The sequence below is a fragment of the Gekko japonicus genome, unplaced genomic scaffold (assembly GCF_001447785.1).
Source record: "Gekko japonicus isolate JY-2015 unplaced genomic scaffold, Gekko_japonicus_V1.1 scaffold1417, whole genome shotgun sequence".
NCBI classification, from domain to species: domain Eukaryota; kingdom Metazoa; phylum Chordata; class Lepidosauria; order Squamata; family Gekkonidae; genus Gekko; species Gekko japonicus.
The window spans coordinates 102,396-124,268 of NW_015163645.1; the positions used below are offsets into that span (position 1 = coordinate 102,396).

A 21,873-nucleotide genomic window follows, 5' to 3' on the forward strand; every position below is an offset into this window, starting at 1 on the left:
ATTTTCATTGAAGACCCGGGTTCTCTCACGGCTATCCACCATGCTTCAGATGTGGGGCACACGAGAAGGGACCCGTGATGAGGACCTAAATCCTTGGGCTGGTCCATATGGAGAAAACGGTCCTCAAGAGTTTTGTGGCCCTGGACTGTTTATTTTAAAAGCCTTCATCAGCTTTGAATTGGATCTGGAAACTCAGTGGCGACCTCATGTAAATGAAATAAAAGTGGAATAACTAGGGTTGCCAAATGGGGGCGGGGAATCCCCTGCTTCGGAGGCCCGATTTCCGCCGCGGCGGAATCGGGCCCCGGGGGCTACCATATGGTTTCCCCCCCAACGATGTGGGCCACACCCCCAATGTGAGCACGTAGCACGTCACCTCCTGTGACGTGCTGCTGGTGTGCGCGCCCATCAAGAACTCCCGGACCCCGGCGAGGCTCCCTGCTCCGAGGGGTGAGTCGACTTGGCAACCCTAGGAATAACATGCCGCTTAGTGGCCTGTTCACCAACAACCTGGCTGCCATTTTGTGCAAAAGATGCAGCTTCCAGGCATTCTTCAAAGACAAATCCATGCTTGAGAGGAGACGGATGAAGCATAATGGTTAATTACTCAGTTAATTACTCACAGCATTCCACAATTAAGGATACATCTGCCCATCAATCTCCAATTTTGACATATTTATTTCCTTCACTATGTTTTCCACCCTGGAATTAAACCCAAATAAATTAAACCCAAACACATGGTAACCAAGCTTTTTATTCCTGTTTGGTCCTTGAATCTGTTATACATCTTCATTATGCTGTATACTATTTCACTGCTCACCCTCTTCCTATATGTATGGACTGGTAATTTCAATTTCATTGTATCTGAAGAAGTGTGCATGCACACAAAAGCTTATACCTTGAATAAAACTTAGTTGGTCTTAAAAGGGCCACTGGACTCAAACTTTGTTCTTTTCTTATGCAGGATGTGCTACAGATTTCACTCTGGATGCCAAATCCCTCTTATCTTAGAAGGGGAGCAACTGGTAAATCAACCAGAACTGGTTAAATATATTTCTATATTGGAAAAAACCTCGGTACAGGTGTCCTAGGGGGATGTGGACAGAATTATGAAGTAGTTAAAAACAGAATAAGGAAAAACTACGAGCTGGCATTAGGAAGGAAAGTCCGCCTTTAATAGGGAACGAAAAAGAAAAACTTGAATCAGTGAACCAGAGCCATAAGATACATTTACTAGTAAACAAATGTATCTGTTAATCCAAGGGCCCCTGACTTTACTGAACCACTGGGTGCCTTTGTGGTGGGCATAACCACAAGATGGATGTCACAGGGGGCAGAGCCGGCCACAAAATGGCAGGAAGCGATGTTATGCGTAACTCTAGCTCTTTAGCATTTCATGTACAAGCTCTGTTTAACAGGATGCTTTTTTAAAGAAGAAGAAGAGGAGAGGAGATTGGATTTATACCCCGCCCTTCACTCATAAGAACATAAGAGATGCCCATTGTTGGATCAGGCCAATGGCCCATCCAGCCCAACACTCTGTGTCACACAGTGGCCAGAAATACCAGGTGCCATCAGGAGGTCCACCAGTGGGGCCAGGACATTGGAAGCCCTCCCACTGTTGACCCCCCCCAAGCACCAAGATGACAGAGCATCACTTGCCCCAGAGCCCCTATCTATACCTTGTGGCTAAAAGCCACTGATGGACCTCTGCTCCATATGCCTATCTAATTCCCTTTTGAAGCCGTCCATGCTTGTAGCCGCCACCTCTTCCTGTGGCAGTGAATTCCAAGTGTTCATCACTCTTTGGGTGAAGAAGTACTTCCTTTTATCCGTTCTAACCCAACCGCTCAGCAATTTCATGGAGTGCCCACGAGTTCTTGTATTGTGAGAAAGGGAGAAGAGTACCTCTTTCTCTACCTGTTCTTTCCCATGCATAATCTTATAAACCTCAATCATGTCACCCCTCAGTCGTCGTTTCTCCAGGCTAAAGAGCCCTAAGCGCCTTAACCTTTCCTCATAGGGAAAATATTCCAACCCTTTTATCATTCGAGTTGCCCTTTTCTACACTCGGAGTCTCATAGTGGCTTACAAACTCCTTTCCCTTCCCCTCCCCACAACAGACACCCTGTGAGGTGGGTGGGGCTGAGAGAGTTCTTTCGAGAACTGTTCTTTCAAGGACACCTCTTGTCAGAACTATGGCTTGCCCAGGGTCATCCAGCAGCTGCAAGTGGAGGAGTGGGGAATCAAACCCGGTTCTCCCAGATTAGAGTCCGCGCACTTAACCACTACACCAAAAATGAACAAATCATTTAAAACCAATAAAAATGAATCCTTTCAAAATAATTCTTATTTAACTAGCTAAGAAACATTCCTCTGTCTCTTTCAGATCACCAATGGCCAACCTTTCAGATCTCTAATGACCAATCAGAAGCTCCTCTGGCCACACTCACTTTCTAAAACGCTTGGCGGGCACCAGGGGCGGTGTCAGCAGGCACTCCAGTGCCCACGGGCATCAAGTTGGGGACCTCTGTGTTAGACTCTGCATCACAGATTTAGAAAATAAAACATTCCCCGCTGATTAAAACATGCCTTAAACGATGAGTAAACTATAACTTTAGTTGACTATTCTGGCAATTAAACTGATTAAATTTGCAGCTCTAACTAATGTGGCAAATCACACTGGAATCACAAACGATACCAGTTTATTCATGACTAACAGAGTGGTCTCAGGGCGGTCACAACAGACAAAACACAATAATTGTTCAAAGCATAACCTAAAACCCGATTTATGTCTCCAAAGAACTGTTTTGTTCTGATTCTTGACGAAGTCCTGCTATTCCCCCCCCCCCCCAAACTTAACTATGAAGAGATGATCTTTCCTGGAGAGAAAAGAAGTCACAATACACAAAGACGCCTAGTCCTCGAAGCATAAGCATGCTGAGCCAGTTGCAACCTTGTAAATGAAAATGATCAACACCACCGGCAAATCGGTCACCTGTAATTTTAATTACCGCCAATTTTAACACCTTTCAGAAAAGTGTTATTGCTTAACTCACATTCCTCTGATATTCAATTGAAACAAAATATGCATGGTTCCTGCCCGTCCTCAGAAGCGGCGGCGGCCTCGTCTCTGTTTGCAAGAGCTTGACGGCGACGGAGGCCTTCTTGGCTAACTGAAGCCATGGCCATATCCTAGTTTTAAAAGGTTTTCAGTAAATCTATGCGATCTCTTGTTACTCAGGACTATCACATGTGGAACTTGGTTATGCTAAGTAACTAGGACAGCTGTAGTATATTCCTAACACCAGAGTCTTAGCAGTAACTTCTTCTTCTTGGGGTTTTTTTTTTGGTATTTTTCATATGCGTATGTATGTGTCTGCACGTGTGAGTGTGTGTGCCTGGACGTCATGGCGACCTCTGGTGACTGACCCTTACTTGGGGCCTGGAGGATATTCAGAGAGGTGGCGGAATAAAGCCTGCCCCCGCCTCCCGACTGCTGGTATTCCAAGGAGGTCTCCCATCCAAGTACTTCCCAGAGTCGACCCTGTTTAGTTTCCGAGATCTGATGAGATCGGGCTTGTCTGGGCTATCCAGGTCAGGGCAGCAGCAACTTCTATAGCAGTACACATCTAAGGCAGGGCCCCCAAACATTTTTGTGCCTGGGGGCGGGGCTTGTTGCACGTGCCAACCCCCTGGGCTCTTTACTGCCGGAGCTCCACTCCTGTGTGCTCCTGCAGGAAATGACCCCTGGTTGTCACAAAATGGCTGCCTCAGGAGGCACAGCCAGCCACAAAATGGCTGCCGTAGCTTACCTTCAGTCCCACAGGGAAGATCCTCGTGCTGTGGTGGCTAAGGTTGCCAGCTCTGGGTTGGGAAATACCTGGAGATTTTGGGCATGGAGCCTGAGGAGGGCGGAGTTTGGGGCATTTTGCCACAGAGTCCACCCTCCAAAGGAGCCATTTTCTCCAGGTGAACTGATCTCTGTCACCTGGAGATCAGTTGGCATAGTGGGCTATCTCCAGCCACCACCTGGAGGTTGGCAACCCCAGTTGGAGGCAGCTGCCGCTAAAATGACATTTTTCAAAAATCGGTACAATCGATCAAATCTCCAGTGGGCAATCAGAAGCCTTGCTGTGCAAAAGCCCCGCCCACTTTCTAAATCACATGGCCTACACCAGGAATGGTGTCAGCTGTCACCACACTGGGGTGTCTTGGTTCAAGGATTTCAGAAGTGTATCCTGTGATCTAAACTAGAAGAAGAAGAAGAAGAAGAAGAAGAAGAAGAAGAAGAAGAAGAAGAAGAAGAAGAAGAAGAAGAAGAAGAAGAAGAAGAAGAAGAAGAGATTCTTCACTACCCACAGGTGTCTCGGAATGGCCTGCAAACCCTCCCCACAACAGGCACCCTGTGAGGTAGGTGGGGCTGAGAGAGCTCTTTCAAGAATTGCCTTTTCCAGAACAGCTCTGACAGAACTATGGCTTGCCCAAGGTCATCCAGCAGCTGTAAGTGGAGGAGTGGGGAATCAAACCCAGTTCTCCCAGATTAGAGTTCGCGCACATAACCACTACACAACTACAGTGTATGTACCAAAGCCCACATAGATCACCTACTCAAGCCACCTTTTCCGTTATTTCAGTGTTGCGGCTGAATTCTGTGGATGCACAAGTAGTGCTGTTGCCAATCCTAAAAGCGGATGCGCTTGCGTGCATGGGAGCAATACATGCGCAGTGCAGCACTTGTTCACATGAATAAAAAGCCCTTGTGTGAAGCTGCTTACACAAATCTTCTCTTTAGACTAACAGTAAAGAAATCATTCCATAAATGTAAAATGGGGTTGCATTTTCCAAGAGACACATTTTTAAATTTTATATACAATATTTATGCCTTGCCTTTTCTCATGGCTCAAAGAGCCTTACAAAGCCGCAGGTGAAACGTCACCGTTTGAAACCAACGGAATAAAACAGCAGATAACTCTTCTCACTCCAAAGGATGTTTACAGTCTGTACCGTGTCAAAAGTCCTGGTGAATAAAATGGCCGGGCGGAGCCCCCTGAAGAGTTCTGGTGAGGCTGGTTCCCGTTACCTCTTTGGGGGGCCCATTCCACAAAATGGGGGCTACGATGGGGAAGCCACGGCCTCTGGTTGATGCCGAGTTGGCCACCTTAAATGGCCGCACGCGGGGACATATGAGAGGAGATGATCCTTGAGCTATACAGGCACACTGAGTGGGACGTGGATTCACACTGGCAGCCAGTGTAGCTCTTTTAAGATACGTGAAATATGTTCCATTGGTCAATGGGCCAACCTGCTTTTCAAACAACGCTAGCTGCGTGAGCACCCCCAGGTCTGAACCCGCTCTGTAAAAGCCAGCTCCACCCCACCCAAGACAAGTGGATCCAGTCCCGCTAAATGAGGCCCGTAGCCACCGGAGGGGGGGCATTTGGGGCAATGCCCCCCCACACAAATGAGCCCTCCTCAGACAATTTTTTTAAAAAATCTGTGTGTGGGGGGGAATCATTTATTATTATTATTTTTTAATTTAAGATGTGTGTGGATGTTCCAAAATGACCCCAGACAGAGTCAGGGAAGCTTCAGTCTCATTTCCCCCCCTTTTTCCAGGCCAAAAAATAAAATCAGTTTTTTAAAAATGCAATAAAATAAAATGAAATTGCAAAACGTAAAATAAAATTGCAAAATGCAGAATAGACAGAGTAGGATATTCCCGCCCCCTGCTTAGAAGAAGAAGAAGAGATTGGATTTATACCCTGCCCTTCACTACACAAAGGTGTCTCAAAGCGGCTTACAAACTCCTTTTCCCTTCCCCTCCCCCCAACAGACACCCTGTGAGGTGGCTGAGAGAGCTCTTGACAGAAACTGCTCTTTTTCAAGGACAGCCAGTTTGGTGTAGTGGTTAAGTGTGTGGACTCTAATCTGGGAGAACCGGGTTTGATTCCCCACTCCTCCACTTGCACCTGGCTGGATGACCTTGGGCAAGCCGTAGCTCTGACAAGAGCTGTTCTTGAAAAGGAGCAGTTTCTGTCAAGAGCTCTCTCGGCCCCACCTACCTCACAGGGTGTCCGTTGTGGGGAGGGGAAGGGAAAGGAGTTTGTAAGCCACTCTGAGACTCCCTTGGGTAGTGAAGGGCGGGGTATAAATCCAATCTCTTCTTCTTCTTTTACCTCACAGGGTGTCCGTTGTGGGGAGGGGAAGGGAAAGGAGTTTGTAAGTTGCTCTGAGACTCCTTTGGGTAGTGAAGGGCGGGGTATAAATCCAATCTCTTCTTCTTCTTCTTTTACCTCACAGGGTGTCTGTTGTGGGGAGGGGAAGGGAAAGGAGTTTGTAAGCCGCTCTGAGACTCCCTTGGGTAGTGAAGGGCGGGGTATAAATCCAATCTCCTCTTCTTCTTCTTATCAGAACTACGGCTTGCACACGGTCATCCAGCCAGGTGCAAGTGGAGGAGTGGGGAATCAAACCCGGTTCTCCCAGATTAGAGTCCGCACACTTAACCACTACACCGAACTGACTCTCCCTGGTTTACACAGAAAAGCACCCTGGAATCAAGTCTCTCCAATCAAAAGGACTAGAGGAGGACTAAAGGTCACAGGGGAGCAGGAGCGGCTTCTTCGGCCACTGAAAGAGGAGCAGCAAGTGCGGCTAGGGTACCCCCCCTGATTTTCCCAGGCCCCACCAACCAAAATCGTCTGGCTACGCCCCTGCTCTAAAGGCCCAGTCGTCTCAGCCATGATCACCTCTGTCCAGTCTGGATTCCGCTTCAGCTTGTTCTGCCTTAGCGGTCTGACTACAGCTTCAAAGTGGTGGTTCAGAGCCATGATGCATCCGGACGCATGGATCACGTGATACAGAGCTGGGTATCGTCTGCTTATTAACAGCATCCGACCCCGAAGAGCCTGATGGGCTCATTCGGCAGCTTCGTGTAAATACTGAAGAGAACGGATGAGGGAACAGAACCCTGTAGAACTCCACATGAGAAATCCTCCCGTGGAAACTCTGCATCTGATGAGGCAAACCGCTGAAAGGCTATTCCCGTGACACCAACTCCATATTGCAACGGATAGAGAAGAATGGAGTGGTCGACAGTGTCAAAGGCCGCTGACAGAGCCAACCGGATCGACGTGGAAGATTGTCCCCCATCCAACTTTAAACGAAGAGCATCCGCCAGAGCAACTGAATCCGTCTTGGTTCCAAACCCAGGCTTGAATCAGGATTGAAATGGATCAAGGGCAGACGTGTCGTCCAGGAATACATGGAGCTGCTTTGCCACTATGCGCTTTATCACCCTCCCCCAGAAAAGTTACATTGGAGATTGCTCCATATTTAGTGAAACTCCTCCTTCGCCAATGAAGCAAAGTTCTAATAAATGCTCCTGTCAAAAGGTCTGGGCAAAGCCCCCTGAGTAAGTGAGACATCGACGATTTTAGCCAACGGCTTCAGTACCTTTCCTTGGCATGGTTTTAGAAGTCAGCACGGGCACACGCCGAGAGCGCAAGTGGTGGTTCTCACAAAACGGGGGATCCGGTCAGCATCCATTGGCAAAATCAGTGCAAAACTCCTTATAGCCAAAGGACAAGTAGGTGCTTCTGACGCCTCAGATACTGGATCTACTCTACACTTTTGCCTCCAAGTTGGAAGAAGAAGAAGAGAAGAGATTGGATTTATACCCCGCCCTTCACTTGGAGTCTCAGAGCGGCTTACAAACTCCTTTCCCTTCCCCTCCCCACAACAGACACCCTGTGAGGTGGGTGGGGCTGAGAGAACTCTGACACAAACTGCTCTTTTTCAAGGACAGCTGTGCCAGAGCTTGTGTCTGACCCAAGGTCACATCAGCAGGTGCAAGTGGAGGAGTGGGGAATCAAACCCGGTTCTCCCAGATTAGAGTCCGCACACTTAACCACTACACCAAACTGAGAGATAATTGACCAGCAAAACCCCCTCACAGCTAGGGGCTGGATTAACATCGCTGTCAGGGCTGTACTTAGGTGGTATCAAGTCACTTTTTAAACAACTGAGCTGGAAGGGGATTCAGTTGACACAATGGTGGTGGTGGTGGTGGTGGGAAAAGGCTTCTTTGCCAGCGTCTCCTCCAATTCATAGGCTTGCAGATGGTCTCTACAGCACGCTGCCTTATTTATCCTAAGCTTCCAGTCAACGTTGCTCCAGGCACTTCCCAACCGCCTTCATATCCCCCAGCTCCCTAGCAAACCACGGACCTGGGGGCCTACCAAAGCACGCAACAGGATGCCAAGGAGTGACCCTGTTTATGGTCCCGGCCAGCCGATCATTCCGTGAAGCGACGGTGGCCTCCGCGGTCACTGGGAAGGCTCTCCAAATCCCCCTGAGTCACCTGGAAACCAACAGGATCCATTAATTTCAGTGGGAGGACCACTCGTATCAGTCCCCTCCCCCTGTAGGGAGGAGGAAGCCGCTCAGCTGTGCCTTCCAAAGACGGTGGTTTCACCATAACAAGGGCTGAACCTCTAGCACCCTAATCACACCACTGCCAAGTTACTCGGTGCAGACAAAGCCCTTTCTTCTTTTTCTAGCCTTTGCGTTCTTCAGTGGGTGTTTAGATACTCAACAATTAGGAGTTACGTGCCTCTAATAAGTCTTACAGATGAAGATGCAGCAGTGTAAGTCAGACTCGAATCAGGTCCATCATGAAGAAGAAGAGGAGGAGATTGGATTTATACCCCCGCCCTTCACTACCCGAAGGAGTCTCAAATTAGTTTACAGTCTCCTCCCCCGTCCCCTACCCCGTCTCCTCCCCCGTCCCCTACCCTACCAGGTGGGGCTGAGAGAGCTCTTTCGAGAACTGCCCTTGAGAGAACAGCTCTGAAATAACTTGTGACTGGGCAAAGAAAAGAAATACAAATGAAGCCTCCAGTGCAATCACATGTCCAGTAGTACTTCTCTCTGGTCAACTATATATTCTCCTGAGATTGTACAGTACTACTGGACATGTGATTGCACTGGAGGCTTCATTTGTATTTCGCCCAGCCTTGTGCTGCCCTCCCCGCCTCCCCCCGTCTCTCCCCGCCCGCCAAGCCTTGTCCTGCCCTCCCCATCTCGCCGCTCACCCCCCCACTGCGGTCTTTCTCCGCTCCTAACTGAGGCCTGAGTGGCTTGCAGCCGCCAGGCCTCGCTGGTCTCTCCCCGCCCGCCAGCCCAGCAGCCTGCCAGCCAGCCAAGGCTTGTCCTGGCCTCCCCTCCCCTGTTGCCGCTGCGGCGGCATTCGCAAAGCGTCCCCTGCGCATGCGCAGGGGACACTCTCTTAGTTTCAGGGGGATTTAAACACCCCCCCGATTTTTTCCCCAGGGTTTCTCATTTTTCTGCAGGCGTGGGGACTGACCCACGTGTCCCCAAACCTCTCCCTGCCCCCCAGGTGGCCCTGGAGCGCGGATTTAGATATCTGCACGCACGGGGCCACTTCAGTATTAGTATAAGGATATATTTTTACATTATCAGCCAACATGATCTGTTTGTATTAGACCTCTGAGGAAGGCCTGTAAAGGCCGAAACGCGTTAGGTCCATTTCATTAGCCCTTGTATGTTTCTATTTGTATATGAGGTATGAATGGGCCCTTTTAATTTGTGCTGAATAAATACATGTATATTTTTGTATGTTTCATAATTAGATTTTTAGAGTTGGCCCTCTTCTATTCTTGACTAACCTTTTTAGGTTCTGAACCATCCACCCCCTGCCAGTAACCTGGAGGGACCTGGCAAGATCAGCTGGATCATATGGCAATGAATCTTGTTCAGGCATTAGGGTATCTGTTGTGTGCCTGTATTTTGGGCTACCGGAATAGGACAACAACTTTTAACAGATGTCGTCAAAGGCTTTCACGGCCGGAGTTCATTAGCGGTGGCAGATTTTCCGGCTGTATGGCCGTGGTCTTGGCATTGTAGGACCTGACGTTTCGCCAGCAGCTGTGACTGGCATCCTCAGAGGTATGACAGAGAAAGATGGAGTACTCTCTGCGTCAAGGTGAGAAGGAAACCGGTAGGCAGGTAATTTATATCTACTCAGGAAGGTGGGGTAGGGCTGAGTCATTATCTTGTAGGAGTTCCCCAGGCTATGAACATGCTAATGGAGGCGCTTTCCTGAGGAGGTTCTTTTGTATATGGATTGTTTCCTGAGGAGGTTTCCTGTTTCCTGAGGAGGTTCTAATCTTATCTGTAGTGCTATTGTCAGATGTAGAGCCTTTTGTGTTTTTCAGGACACTGGCGAAACGTCAGGTCCTACAATGCCAAGACCACGGCCATGCAGCATGGAAAATCTGCAACAGCTAACTTTTAACAGAATCCATAGGACTGAAACTGGTTTGTCGCTTCCCCTCCCCCCAAAACTGGCCACATCCTGTCAAAGAGTTACCAATACACACAAGCTGTTTTTCTAATAGTGCTTTCTATATAAGTGGCAATGGGTACTGCCAGAGAGATCCGAATACGAAGACAAATAGGATATTGACAGAAAAACGGAGGTGGTACATTAAATCCTCTATTTTACGACGTCTGGAGAGATCACCTCCTTCAAACAAGAACACCTACCTCAAATGCAGCGTTGTTTGTTGCAGACATCATGTCACAAGAACATTTTAAACAAAACTAAGAAATATGTCCTCTCCCACGTACTTACAAAAAAGTTGACTATGCTTTATCAACTGCAGTGTTTCAGGGTGCGCGAGGACCATTAAATCAAGTTTCCGTTCTCAATCAGGATATCAAACGGTTCTACCACAGATCTGACATTAGTCTCTAACAGCCATTTTATACATTACCTCTTGCAAAAAAAAAAAAAAAAGATTCACTCTTTCATATTTGCTATTTAAAGTAGTAGGCAAAAAAGGGAAAAAATATTAGGGGGAACCCCCCCCACACACTTGTAGCTATATCTATTCTCAGAAGCGAATAGATAAGAACCGACCTTTCATACTTGAGTGTATTGAAACAGAGCCTATAATAGTTTCTTGAAAACCTGTTTCACTCCCATGCCATATATGACTTTTTTGGGTCTCATATTACGGGGGGAAAGGGGGGGAAACAAGCAGGAATTGACTAGGTAATTACTAGAAAACAAAACCCCCCCCCCCCACATACATTGCGTATGGTTGCCTTTCCTCTCATCATTATACGTGATTGAATGTACTCGACATAATACCTTGAACCTTTCCACAGTGTAAATTAATAACAGCATCTGCCGAGATTTTTAGTTAACGTCAGTAATTTATGGCTTTCCAGTGTAAAGCCTGACTTTTAAGACTGTGCTGACATTAGCCCGGGGTTATGCTCGCTTTCACAGAGACACGTGGTCTTGAGACAAACACATTGGCTTCTACTGAACGTTATTTAATTTTCCCGTTGCATCATCAGAGGGCCGTTTCCGAGCACCCCGCATTTGTGAATCTCGGCCCTGGCCTGCCCCCCCCCCGTGACAGAAACCATTAAACGCTTTAATCCTTTTTTTGACGGTACCGGTGACACAAAGTATTACACACTTAAAAAAAACACCAAACACCCTGCCCTCCTTGGTGCGCGCGCACGTGTGTGTATAAATATATATACAAAATTGTGGAGCATCAGTAACCAGATAGTATTCTCAAATTTCAGTGATCTAGTCAGTGGAGCTTTCCCCATGTTCCGTGCTCTGTTTCATGTGGTACATGCCTTTTGCTGGCCAAATCTCTCCCCCCCCCCTCCACTGAATCAGTAGAACAGTAAAGATCTTACTCTCTCTCCCTCTCTCCCTCTTTTTTTTTTAGCAGTGGCATATCAATGAAGCGCAGATGTGTCTTCCAACTCTGCATGGATGAGCACACTGTTCAATAGTGCTGGCTCACGCGGTATCAGGGCGAGTTATCACTTCCCATGAAGGCACTCTTATCGCCGGGGCCCAGAGAGGTGGCTGCAAATCGCAGCCTCTTTATTTCCAAGGCAGTTTTGCTGAACATTCAAGCTTCAAAGATTCACACTTCCAAAACTCTATAAGAGTTTGTGAACGCTCAATTTGCCAAAACTGTTTACAGTGTAATTGGGCACCGTACCTGTGTCCATGAGATAGCGGAGGCGCTTCTCCACCAGCGCGGCTCGGGTGTCAATTTGCTTCTGCTCATTCTCTAGTGCTGCCAATTCTCCCACAACATACTGACTGGTGTCTTTGAACCCTTTCTGTTAAAAGAGAACAAACAAGGAAGAAAATACATCACCTTGTTAAGTTGGCATTTTTTCCCCCTCTCCCCTCCATTCTAGAAACACTTAGTGGGCCACTTACTTAAATATCATGCTCGCTTATAAAAAAAAAAAACCCAGGGAAACACTCGCGATTTATGGATCCCACCCCATTTGCCAGACTTTGTTGTGAGGTATATACTGTGTGAAGATACCACTCCTCGGAGGCTGGCTTTATGGGTCTGAGCGCCTTTCCTGACTTGTTAAGAAGTCTACGGAATTCTTCTACGAGCTCAGAGACCAAATATAGTTCATTCAGAGCACAGTTGGCTAACTTTCCACTACAAAGGAAAAGGCCTCATACACATTATTCATTTCTACACCTCCAGCTTTTAAGCCGCTGTCTTTTGATAAGGACAGAAAACAAGGATCTACTTCAAATGGCTAAAAATACAGATGTTAAGGACTTAAAAATCCAAAGTCCCGTGAACATTCCTCTTTTTTTTGGGGGGGGGGGGATTTATTATTTGTGTAATTTTAAATGTTGACACTCGGCAACAACAACACTACAAGCTTCTTCAGGTGTTCCCTACAGCAATTTCTTGCCCCACTACCCAACGACCTGGCTAAAGCATTGCTAATTATTGTTGTCCAAAGTTCTTATCCTAACAAGTGATGACCGAATTCATTTACACAGATTCTCAGGTGCAGAAAAACAAAAACCCGCCCCAAATAAAAAATGAAATAAGATTCTGCAAACTGGATGCTCTGGCTTTGATTCAAACCCCCCCCCCCCCCCCACTCCGAACTTTTCTCTTACATTAGAAAAAAATTTGCTTTGTTTCCCCCCCCCCCCCCCCCCCCCGATATTTCAATTTTCTTTCCAAGTCTTTCATATGACAAATGCTACTTAACACTTGGACGGAAAAGAGAGGAGGAGGAGATTTAAGTATTTTAGTCTGCAATCCTGTGGACATTTCCCTGTAAGTATTTCGGATTGCTCCCCTAGGAAGGTACGTAGGCCGCCTTTCAGATTTTCTCGCTGTGTGTGTACATGAGTGGAAACACACTAATTCAAGCTACCAGAGACCTGTTTCTTACTCTGGATTATAACTAGATCTCTTTCAGTTTCATAAGGAGAGGACAATTTGCTTTCAAACCCTGTTTCGGAAAACACGGGACTTTAGAATCAGCTATGCTGAGGGGGTAAGAAAAACTGAAGCTCTGCTCTGGCATTCGATTTCAAAATGGTGACTGGAGGCAAAGTTCCATAGAAACGTCCTCCTGGAATTCCTATGAAATCACTTACAAACCTCTTCAGGGATCTTCGACAAGACAATTCCAGAGCAGGTTAAGGCAGAGATGCTTGTCTGAGAGGAACCCAACTGTCTATTCCAATGAGACTCAGGGATTTTTTTGTGTGAGGTACCTGTGGTACTTTTTTCCACAGGCATTCCCAAGTCCTGAGGGGCAAACTGGTGGAAATCAGGGCAACATTATTGGCGCTTAACCCCCCCCAATCCCCCCCCCCACTGGATGTATGTACAGATATTATCTTTTGGGAAAAGGATAAACACTGGGATATCACCAACCCACACTTGTTGCGGGATGATAGCCAGTCACACATAGCGAAAGAGAATGATTTGTTTCTTCAAATAGTTGCTGAGTGAATCAATGCAGGAATTTATGACTGAACATGGAGATTCAGTGAAAGCTGATAGGGTAGTTCGTGCCTCTCTCGCAACCAATGAGTGCTGGCCATGGAAATTTATGGGGGCACCTCCCCCCCCGCAACCAGTTCTAAGGGGGGGGCTTATTTTACTTGCTTTGTCCTTACACACATGCAAAAAAGGAGGGGGGAAACGGATGTTGCAGCCTCTGAAGTACATGAAGGAAAAACCAAAGGGGAAGGGGAGGGGTGAGACACTAATAATAATAATGAAGCACTAATAACAATAAGGAAAAGAAGAAAGGCAATGATAATTTCTTTGCTGTTAGTACAAAATTCTGCCAGTGCCATCTCTCAGGACTGCACAAAATACTACTGGATTAAAAAAAATGCTGTGTCAGGATGAATCTTCCCTAGAGTTCATGTGTACGATTTGCATATATATCGTGAACTTGCTGAGCAAGACCTCTTCAGCTCTATTAAAGCACAACTGTTCTTAAGTAATACAGGGGGGGGGGGAAAATTATCAGCTGGCGGATTGCTAAAAACGAGCAGCAGCCAGCCATTCAGTCCACAAGTAGGATGTTTCATATACTCTAGATGGCACTCAGTTGCCTCAGCCAAAAACAAAATTTAGCAGCAGCAATGTCCATCCTGAGGGAAAAACGCACCCACACAAACACACACACAACTGTGTTGTTGAGCCCCCCCACCGACAAAATAAAAAAACAGGGAGGGGAAAACACCCATATTCAGGTTAAAACTTGTTCCTTCCCTCTTCTGTCCTCCAGCTGTCCATCAAAAACAGCTTTCCCCCTGCGGTCTATCAAATATTTCCCTCACAAATCAATTTTACACATGATCAGCCCATACCCCTACTGAGCTGAACCTCCCCGTTAATTAAGTGAAGAAATTACCATATATATTATATTAATGCAAACATCATTCAGCTAGTAATTCACGGCTGATCTGGATAATGGAAAGGTTGAACACCCATTAACCCAAGCCAACAAAATGGGTTGGCTGAGAAATTCTAGCAGGTCTCATGTGACTCTTCCCTCTAACTGCAGCTCTGCGGTATCTGCTATTGTAATAATTAAAATCCTCCCGGTAGATCAATACTGGAATCTCTTTATGGGAAGTGCCCTGATGGAAATGTCTCAAGGAAGGCTGGGAGCTTGTGGAACTCTGAAAAATTCATTTTTTTTTAATCTGACAATTATCACCACGCCGCAGACTAATTCAACAGCGCGGCCCCTCTCACTCTGCTTTGAATGCACTGGAGATTGACATCTAAGAAAAACCTAACATCTCATTTTAACAAATAAAAGGCACTATTTCCACATACAGTTGAGAATTATCAGCAATCGTGAAACCAGACAAAAAATTAATATACATTAAGCACTTCATCTTCTGATGGCTTTCTCTGAGTTTCAGTTATCGCTGCTTTCTCCTCATTCCCTCTCTTTGTATCTTCCTGTATTGATCTCTGTCTTTTCATCTCTGGAAGAAAAAAAAAAGGAAGGAAAGACATGTAAAAATTATTATAATACTTGATATTTGTGTATTGAAACGTGGACTTACATTATCTGGTTTTAATATATTTATTGTGGAATGTTATTAAATCATAAGATGGGTGGCGGCGGAGGTGGTGCTGGTGTTAGAGAAATCTGGTCTTTTTATACTTTCACCCACCTGGCCTGGTTTCAACATATTGACTGAATGACTGAAGCTGAGTTTTCCTAACTGCGGAATCCTTGCTGAACACGACAGGATTTCTGAAACGTTCTGTCGCCTTTTGTAATCGCTCAGCACGATGGTCTTCCATTTCATTCTGCCAGGGGAAAAGAGGGGGGAAAAATAATAAAAACCTCACGCAAAATTCTTTCGTGTATAAACGCAAAGTTAGAAGTTGGGGAGATATATTTCAGCAGGAGAGTTTTATGTGGAGGAAAACCTCACAACTGAGGTTACTCCTTTATGTCAGATAGAAATGATAATCAGGACCTAGAAAAAAGGAGGTGGCATTAGGTCTCAAAAAAGTGTTACGCAGCCATATATATAGCCCTGATTCATGATTTATCAGTTTCAAAAGCACTCTGGCTTTACTCTGTTCCACACGCTGGTTGTCCCAGTGAAGAATTTTGTCCTTCTGAATGGGCCCACCGGCTTGTATGACAAGAATAACTCATTTCTGATTTTATGCCCATTGAGATAAACCACTAATGCTGGATGAAGGATAAAAGGCAGGATTATAATACTACCCCAATGAACTGCCATTTCGTCAGCTATAACTTTCCGAATCCAGATTTGTAAAGTAAGCCCTTTACAGCTAAGGAAAACGACAATTGCCCGTCTTCCACAGCTCCCTATGTTAATACTGGTAATTCAAAATGGGTCTATCGACGTGAAATATCCCAGAAGACTAAACCACCACAGTGTGTGGAAACTGCAGATACCGAGGTGCTGTGTACCAAACAAATATTTCATTTTATACCCTAATCTATTATTATTTTTATTAAGTGTTTTGAAAGTAAATAGGGAAAGGCTAAGATGCATGACTAATAGCTAAGCCTGCTGAATGCTGAAACTGGTTATCAAAAGCTACCAAGACTTTGCCCTTCCTCTGCATTGAGACAATTGGTAATGAGGGGGTTCTCCAACGGCCTATTCTCTAGCCTCAAGGAGGCCTGGGATACCGAATCCTCCAGGGAAGGTAACAGTTTATCCTTTTTCCACAAACACAGAATGCCTCATTTATAGACGTGTAAACTGCATTTTATTTAAAAAAAAAACACCACAAATCCAACTCGAGGCTCAAAGCTCTCAGAGAACAGATGGACCTCGCATTTTATTTATTACTCCATTAACAAAATAACTGCTTGGACCTACTGACTCCCCTTTGTTGTGGTAAGTTAAAAAAAAAAAAGGGGGGGGACTCCCAATTAATTAAAAAGAGTGTATTTAAAAAGAGAAGTACCATTTTTTTGTCATCACGTTGACTGGCACCGAATTGACCTAATCGTGTGTTATTTATTAACTTTTATTCCTGTCAGCGAACAAGCCACTATGATTTTGGCTTTTTTGTGAGGAAAAGGATGGGCTTCTCGCTGTTCACACAACAGCCCTCCGACTGTCGAAGCAGAGGTCTTTACCAAAATAAACAAACATGGCTAATTTTTTTAGGCCTGGCAACGTGCTAAAATATCAGTGCGATTAGCCAGCAAATCCCATTTTAAGAAGCCTTTTTATGACTAGGGACTTCTGCCACTTTACAAATGTATTCCTCTAAGCCCGCTAATTCAGTTAGCCTTTTCAATCCATTGTATTATTTCGGGGCCGGCTTCATTTTGCATTAAATCCACTGCAGAAAGCTAAATTGAACGCCAAAAAAAAAAAAAAAGAAAAGAAAAGAAAAGAAAAAGAAAATCAGGCTCGATCTAGGCTTCCCTTTGTTCAAAAGATAGAGACTGAAAGTCCTCCGCTGCTGCCACACACTTTCATCACCAATTTATCGGAACCAACAGCGTAAGGGGGGGGGGGGAAGCAATGAAAGTCATTGTTTTGGGGACTTCAAAGCATCTCTGTATCTGGGGGAAAGGAAATCCTTTCAGTCAGCGAGCACATACACCCAACAGTCTGCAGGTGGGTGAAAAGTTAGACACAAAGTGCAACTGGCCCTCAGCCGCTGAAATCTTTTCCACTCAGGAGTAAAGGGTACGGGATAATAAACTGACAAGATGCACTGATATCTATACGGAAATCTATGTTTACGTTGTCTGAGAGAGAGCGAGAGAGAACAAGAAAGCCAGTTTTTGTATACACAGACGTATGTCGTAACAGAATTTCTCTGTCGCGTAGGAACTATGATGCACACATAGCTAGATCTGAGTTCCAGTAGCTCCCTAAAGAGCGGTGGGATTTTAAGGATATAAACTTCTGAGAGTCATATCTCCCTTCATTAGAATGAGACGAACATGATTTTCAGGATATATGTCGAAAGCTTATTCCCTGAAAACCTTGCTGGTCTCTAATCTCGAATCTGTTTAGCTACAGGCCAACATGGATACCCTCTGAAATGATGAACAAAATGTATCACCTACCATTTCTTTCCATCCAAATCACGAACCCCTCCCCCCCAGGTCGGGGTTGATGAAGTACTTTGGGTTTGGTACAGGAAAGCCAAAGAGATAGCTGAAAGGAAGGCCCCAGTCCACTCACACTTGGCCTCGGGAGGGGGGGCAGCGGGGCCGTTTGACCCGGGCCTGACATTCTCGGCGAGCCTCATAGTTACACTTTTGATGTTAATTACTAGTTTTGTATCATTGTTTTTGCACTTCATTTTTAAATTTACGGGGGGGGGGGGCTCAAAAATGGAAGTGGCCTGGGCCTCTCTTAACCTCTGTGAGGGCCTGCTCACACTTAATGTAAATGGATGATATACTCTTCGCTTCGCTAGAAGTTGGGTAGCTGTTCTGACTCCCTGCACCTCCATAAAGTCTGGTGTTCAGGACAAGGCAAGGATCTCGATAGAATTCTCAACAGAGTGGCCGACAGGAGCAGTCACTGGCTATACAATGAAAGACCCACCATAAGAGAAACGGCATTCATCACTATGCAGGAAAACCTTAGGGACTGCATATATCCGATTCTACACAGCCACCGACCATCACAGAAATTTTGACATGGGAGGACTTAGAAGAAAAGTTTTCTTCACTGCAAAGCACAAATATGAACCCAGAAGGCTCAAGTACTGAGACGAACAAATACTTGAGCTGAAACTTACCTTAAACTCTTGCTCCGTGCCATCAGTAACCAACTTCGGAGTGGCGCCGGGGAGTGAATTCGCCAGCGGCGGCTGAGCGTCTACCAGCTTCTTCAACTTCAAATCCACCAGCCTGCTGTTCTGTTCCACTACATACACAAAGACCACAACACAGCAGAGTGAGATGCGTTTGGACGCTGAGTCACTGTGATCACGTATATACCGGTTTGAGAGCGACCGTACTTGCACTGCTCTTTCTGTAATCTTAAAACTGGACAACTGAGATGGAATCGGAATACGGAACTTGGAATTTGAGAAGCGTTCCTCATCTTTCCAGTGGTGGTCAAGAACACCTTCTAAAAGTTGCAACGGGGCTCGCCAAGTCTCTCCTTCCTTAGACTTGGCTGATCTGGACATGCTGATCCATGGTTTTGTCACCTCATGGTTGGGTTACTGTAATGTGCTCTATGTTGGGTTACCCTTGAAGGCAACCCAGAAACTGCAGTTGGTTCAGAATGCAGCGGCCCCAAAGCTGTCAGAGGCTATCTGATGGGACCATATCTTGCCCATCTTTAAACACCTACACTGGCTACCGGTTTGTTTCCAAGTTTGATTCATGGCGCTGGTTATGAACGTTGAAGACCTTCGTGGGCTGAAGCAGGCCTGTAGGGGCTTTTGGGGGTTCTGCCCCCTTTCCTAAAGGCATAGCCCCACAAGACTTTCTCCTGTAAATGCTTTTTTCAATCATTTTCAATTTTTTTTTAAAAAAGGTGTGCGCTCCTATAAGTAGAGTGGGGTGCTGTAGTTGACTAATTCCTGCACTGAGCAAGGGGGTTGGAGTAGGTGACCTTTAGGATCCCTTCTATCTCTGCATCAAGAAACTGGTCTCCTTTAAGAGAGTTTTCCTGCCGAAGTGTTAGCTTTCTTGACTACAGAAGTCATCACCCCCATCTGCCGGCTTGTGCTCAGAATTATTGCTTAGGCTGGGGAAGTGATTAACTTGCAGCAGCTGAGAACTGTCATCTGAAGTGGTTGACAGCTTGCAGTTTAGAGATCTCTCCTGGTAGCGGCTTTCTATGGGCTAAACGGCTTTTCTTTCTGCACTGAGAACTTCAGCCCCACCAGAAAAAAATCTGCACCACAAGGTTCAAAATCCTGGCTACGGGCCTGGCCTGGAGACCCCCCCAACTGAAGGACCAACTCTTCTCTTACGTTCCTGTGCACCAGCAACAGTCTTCAGGATGCCACCTGTTGGCTGTTCTCCCTCCAGTGCCTGGGCCTTTCCCATCAAATCTCCTCTCTTGCGGAATAGGCTGGCTTCATCGGAGGCCTTTAGAGGAAGCAGCAAGGTCTGATTGTTGGCCATGGCTTTCGATGGGATGTGAGCAGCAGGGATCTTTCAAGGGGGGAGAGGAGGGAGGTATTCTGGGGCTTTTCGTTTTATTCAGTTTCAATTTTCGCGGTTTTGATTACTGCTGGTAAGCAGCCTTGAGCTGAGGCAAGGTATGAAAGTTTCAACATATAAATGCATTTTAAAAGACCCTATATATTTTAAGAGCTCTCTCTCTCTCTCCACTCCACTGGACAGCTAGTTTGGTGTAGTGGTTAGGAGCACGGACTCTAACCTGAAAGAACCGGGTTTGATTCCCCACTCCTCCTCCACATGCGGCTTCTGGTGTGACCTTGGGTCAGTCACAAGTTCTCTTGGAGCTGTTCTCTCAGGAGCAGTCCTCGAAAGAGCTCTCTCGGCCCCGCCTACCTCACAGGGTGTCTGTTGTGGGGAGGGGAAGGGATTGTAAGCTACTCAGAGACTCCTTCGGGTAGTGAAGGGTGGGGTATAAAACTGGTCTCTTCTTCTTCTCTATCCCCAGTTGCTTCCACTAGAGTATTTGTAGTACGGAGCCAAATATATTATGTGTATTTATTTAGGCAGGTATCATTTTATTGTATACGGCCATAAGCCTTCACAATATCAAAACACTCTCAAAAAGTTTATACATTAACTTATGGTAGAATGTTTCAACCTCTAGTAAAACATATAAAACACCAATTAAAATTATTTCGACCTCTGGTCTTTAAAACCGACAAGTCCTTTTAAGATCACTCACTTGGTTGCAATGGTACTATTTGATTTCTTTGCTCTAATTTTTCTAGCGGCCAAGGCAAAGAGAGCCAGTCTTGAAGAGATGAAGGGGTCCTCATCTGAGAGCAAAAGGGTCACCTTTTCATAATCAGACAGGGGGTATATCTGTCAACAGGGCTATTTTTGGGCAGGAACGCACAGGATCGGAGTTCCGACTGGCTCCCAACCTGGCCACGCCCAGCAGGAACTCAGTAGCATTAGCACACTCAACAGCAGAAACTCATTAGGATTGGCTACAATTAGGAGTGTGTGGCCTAACATGCAAAAAGCCCAGGGTTTTGACAACAAACAAGGTAAAGAGAATAAGAAGCAATAGGTGGGTATGGCTGGATGACCACACTTCTGGTAACATGGGGGTGTGGCCTAATATGCGAATGAGCTGTGCTGTCAGGATGTGGCCTAATATGCTAATGATTTCCTGCTGTTGGGTGTGGCCTGTTAGGCTAATGAGTTCCTGCTGGGCTTTTTCTACAAAAAAAGCCCTGTCTGTCAATATCTTTGCTAAAAATTTGCCCCTGGGTTTCTACATATAAAGGACAGGCCATAATGTAGCGGGGAATGTCTTCCACTGACTGCCCACATATACAGATATGTTGGTCTACTGGAGTTTTTTTATAGCGACCAGCTAGCATCTCCGAAGGCATCGTTTGAAAACGCACTGAAGTAAGGGATCTCCTAAGATTATACGAGGTTATGTTGTTTAATTAAGAGGCTCTTGAGTAGTCCTTTTTTATTATTTTCAACCACGGAGTGAACCTTGATTGGGCGATCAATGTGGCATCTATTAGCGCATCCTCTCTAAAAATCCATTCACGGAGGTTAATACTGTTCCCGCCTAATATATTAGTGACGGCAAGAAAATGCACTTGCTTAAATGTAGAACTGCGAGATTCGAGTCCAGCAGAGTCTTAAGAGACCCATGAGATTTCCGGGGAATGAGCTTTTGAGACTCAAGGCTTGCTTCGTCCCATACCACAAACGAGGGGAGTTCTGGCCCTCAAAAGCGTATACCCTGAAAATCTCGTTGGTCTCTGGGGTGCTACTGGACTCGAGTACACCTGTTCTACTGCAGATCGACACAGCTACTCTCTGAAACTTACTCAAATCTAA

At 46.0% G+C, this 21,873-nt stretch overlaps 1 protein-coding gene across 3 annotated transcripts in view; it reads right to left on the reverse strand.

Moving 5' to 3' along the window:
* EHBP1 (EH domain binding protein 1) overlaps positions 1–21,873 on the reverse strand; it is a 421,934-nt gene that overhangs the window by 63,675 nt on the left and 336,386 nt on the right. For all 3 annotated transcript variants that reach the window (XM_015407634.1, XM_015407633.1, XM_015407632.1), the window contains 4 exons: positions 18,642–18,769; positions 15,551–15,689; positions 15,252–15,358; positions 12,063–12,186 (listed from right to left, as the gene is read on the reverse strand). In XM_015407634.1, coding sequence (XP_015263120.1) covers positions 12,063–12,186; positions 15,252–15,358; positions 15,551–15,689; positions 18,642–18,769 — 498 coding nt within the window. The remainder of the gene's footprint in view (positions 1–12,062; positions 12,187–15,251; positions 15,359–15,550; positions 15,690–18,641; positions 18,770–21,873) is intronic.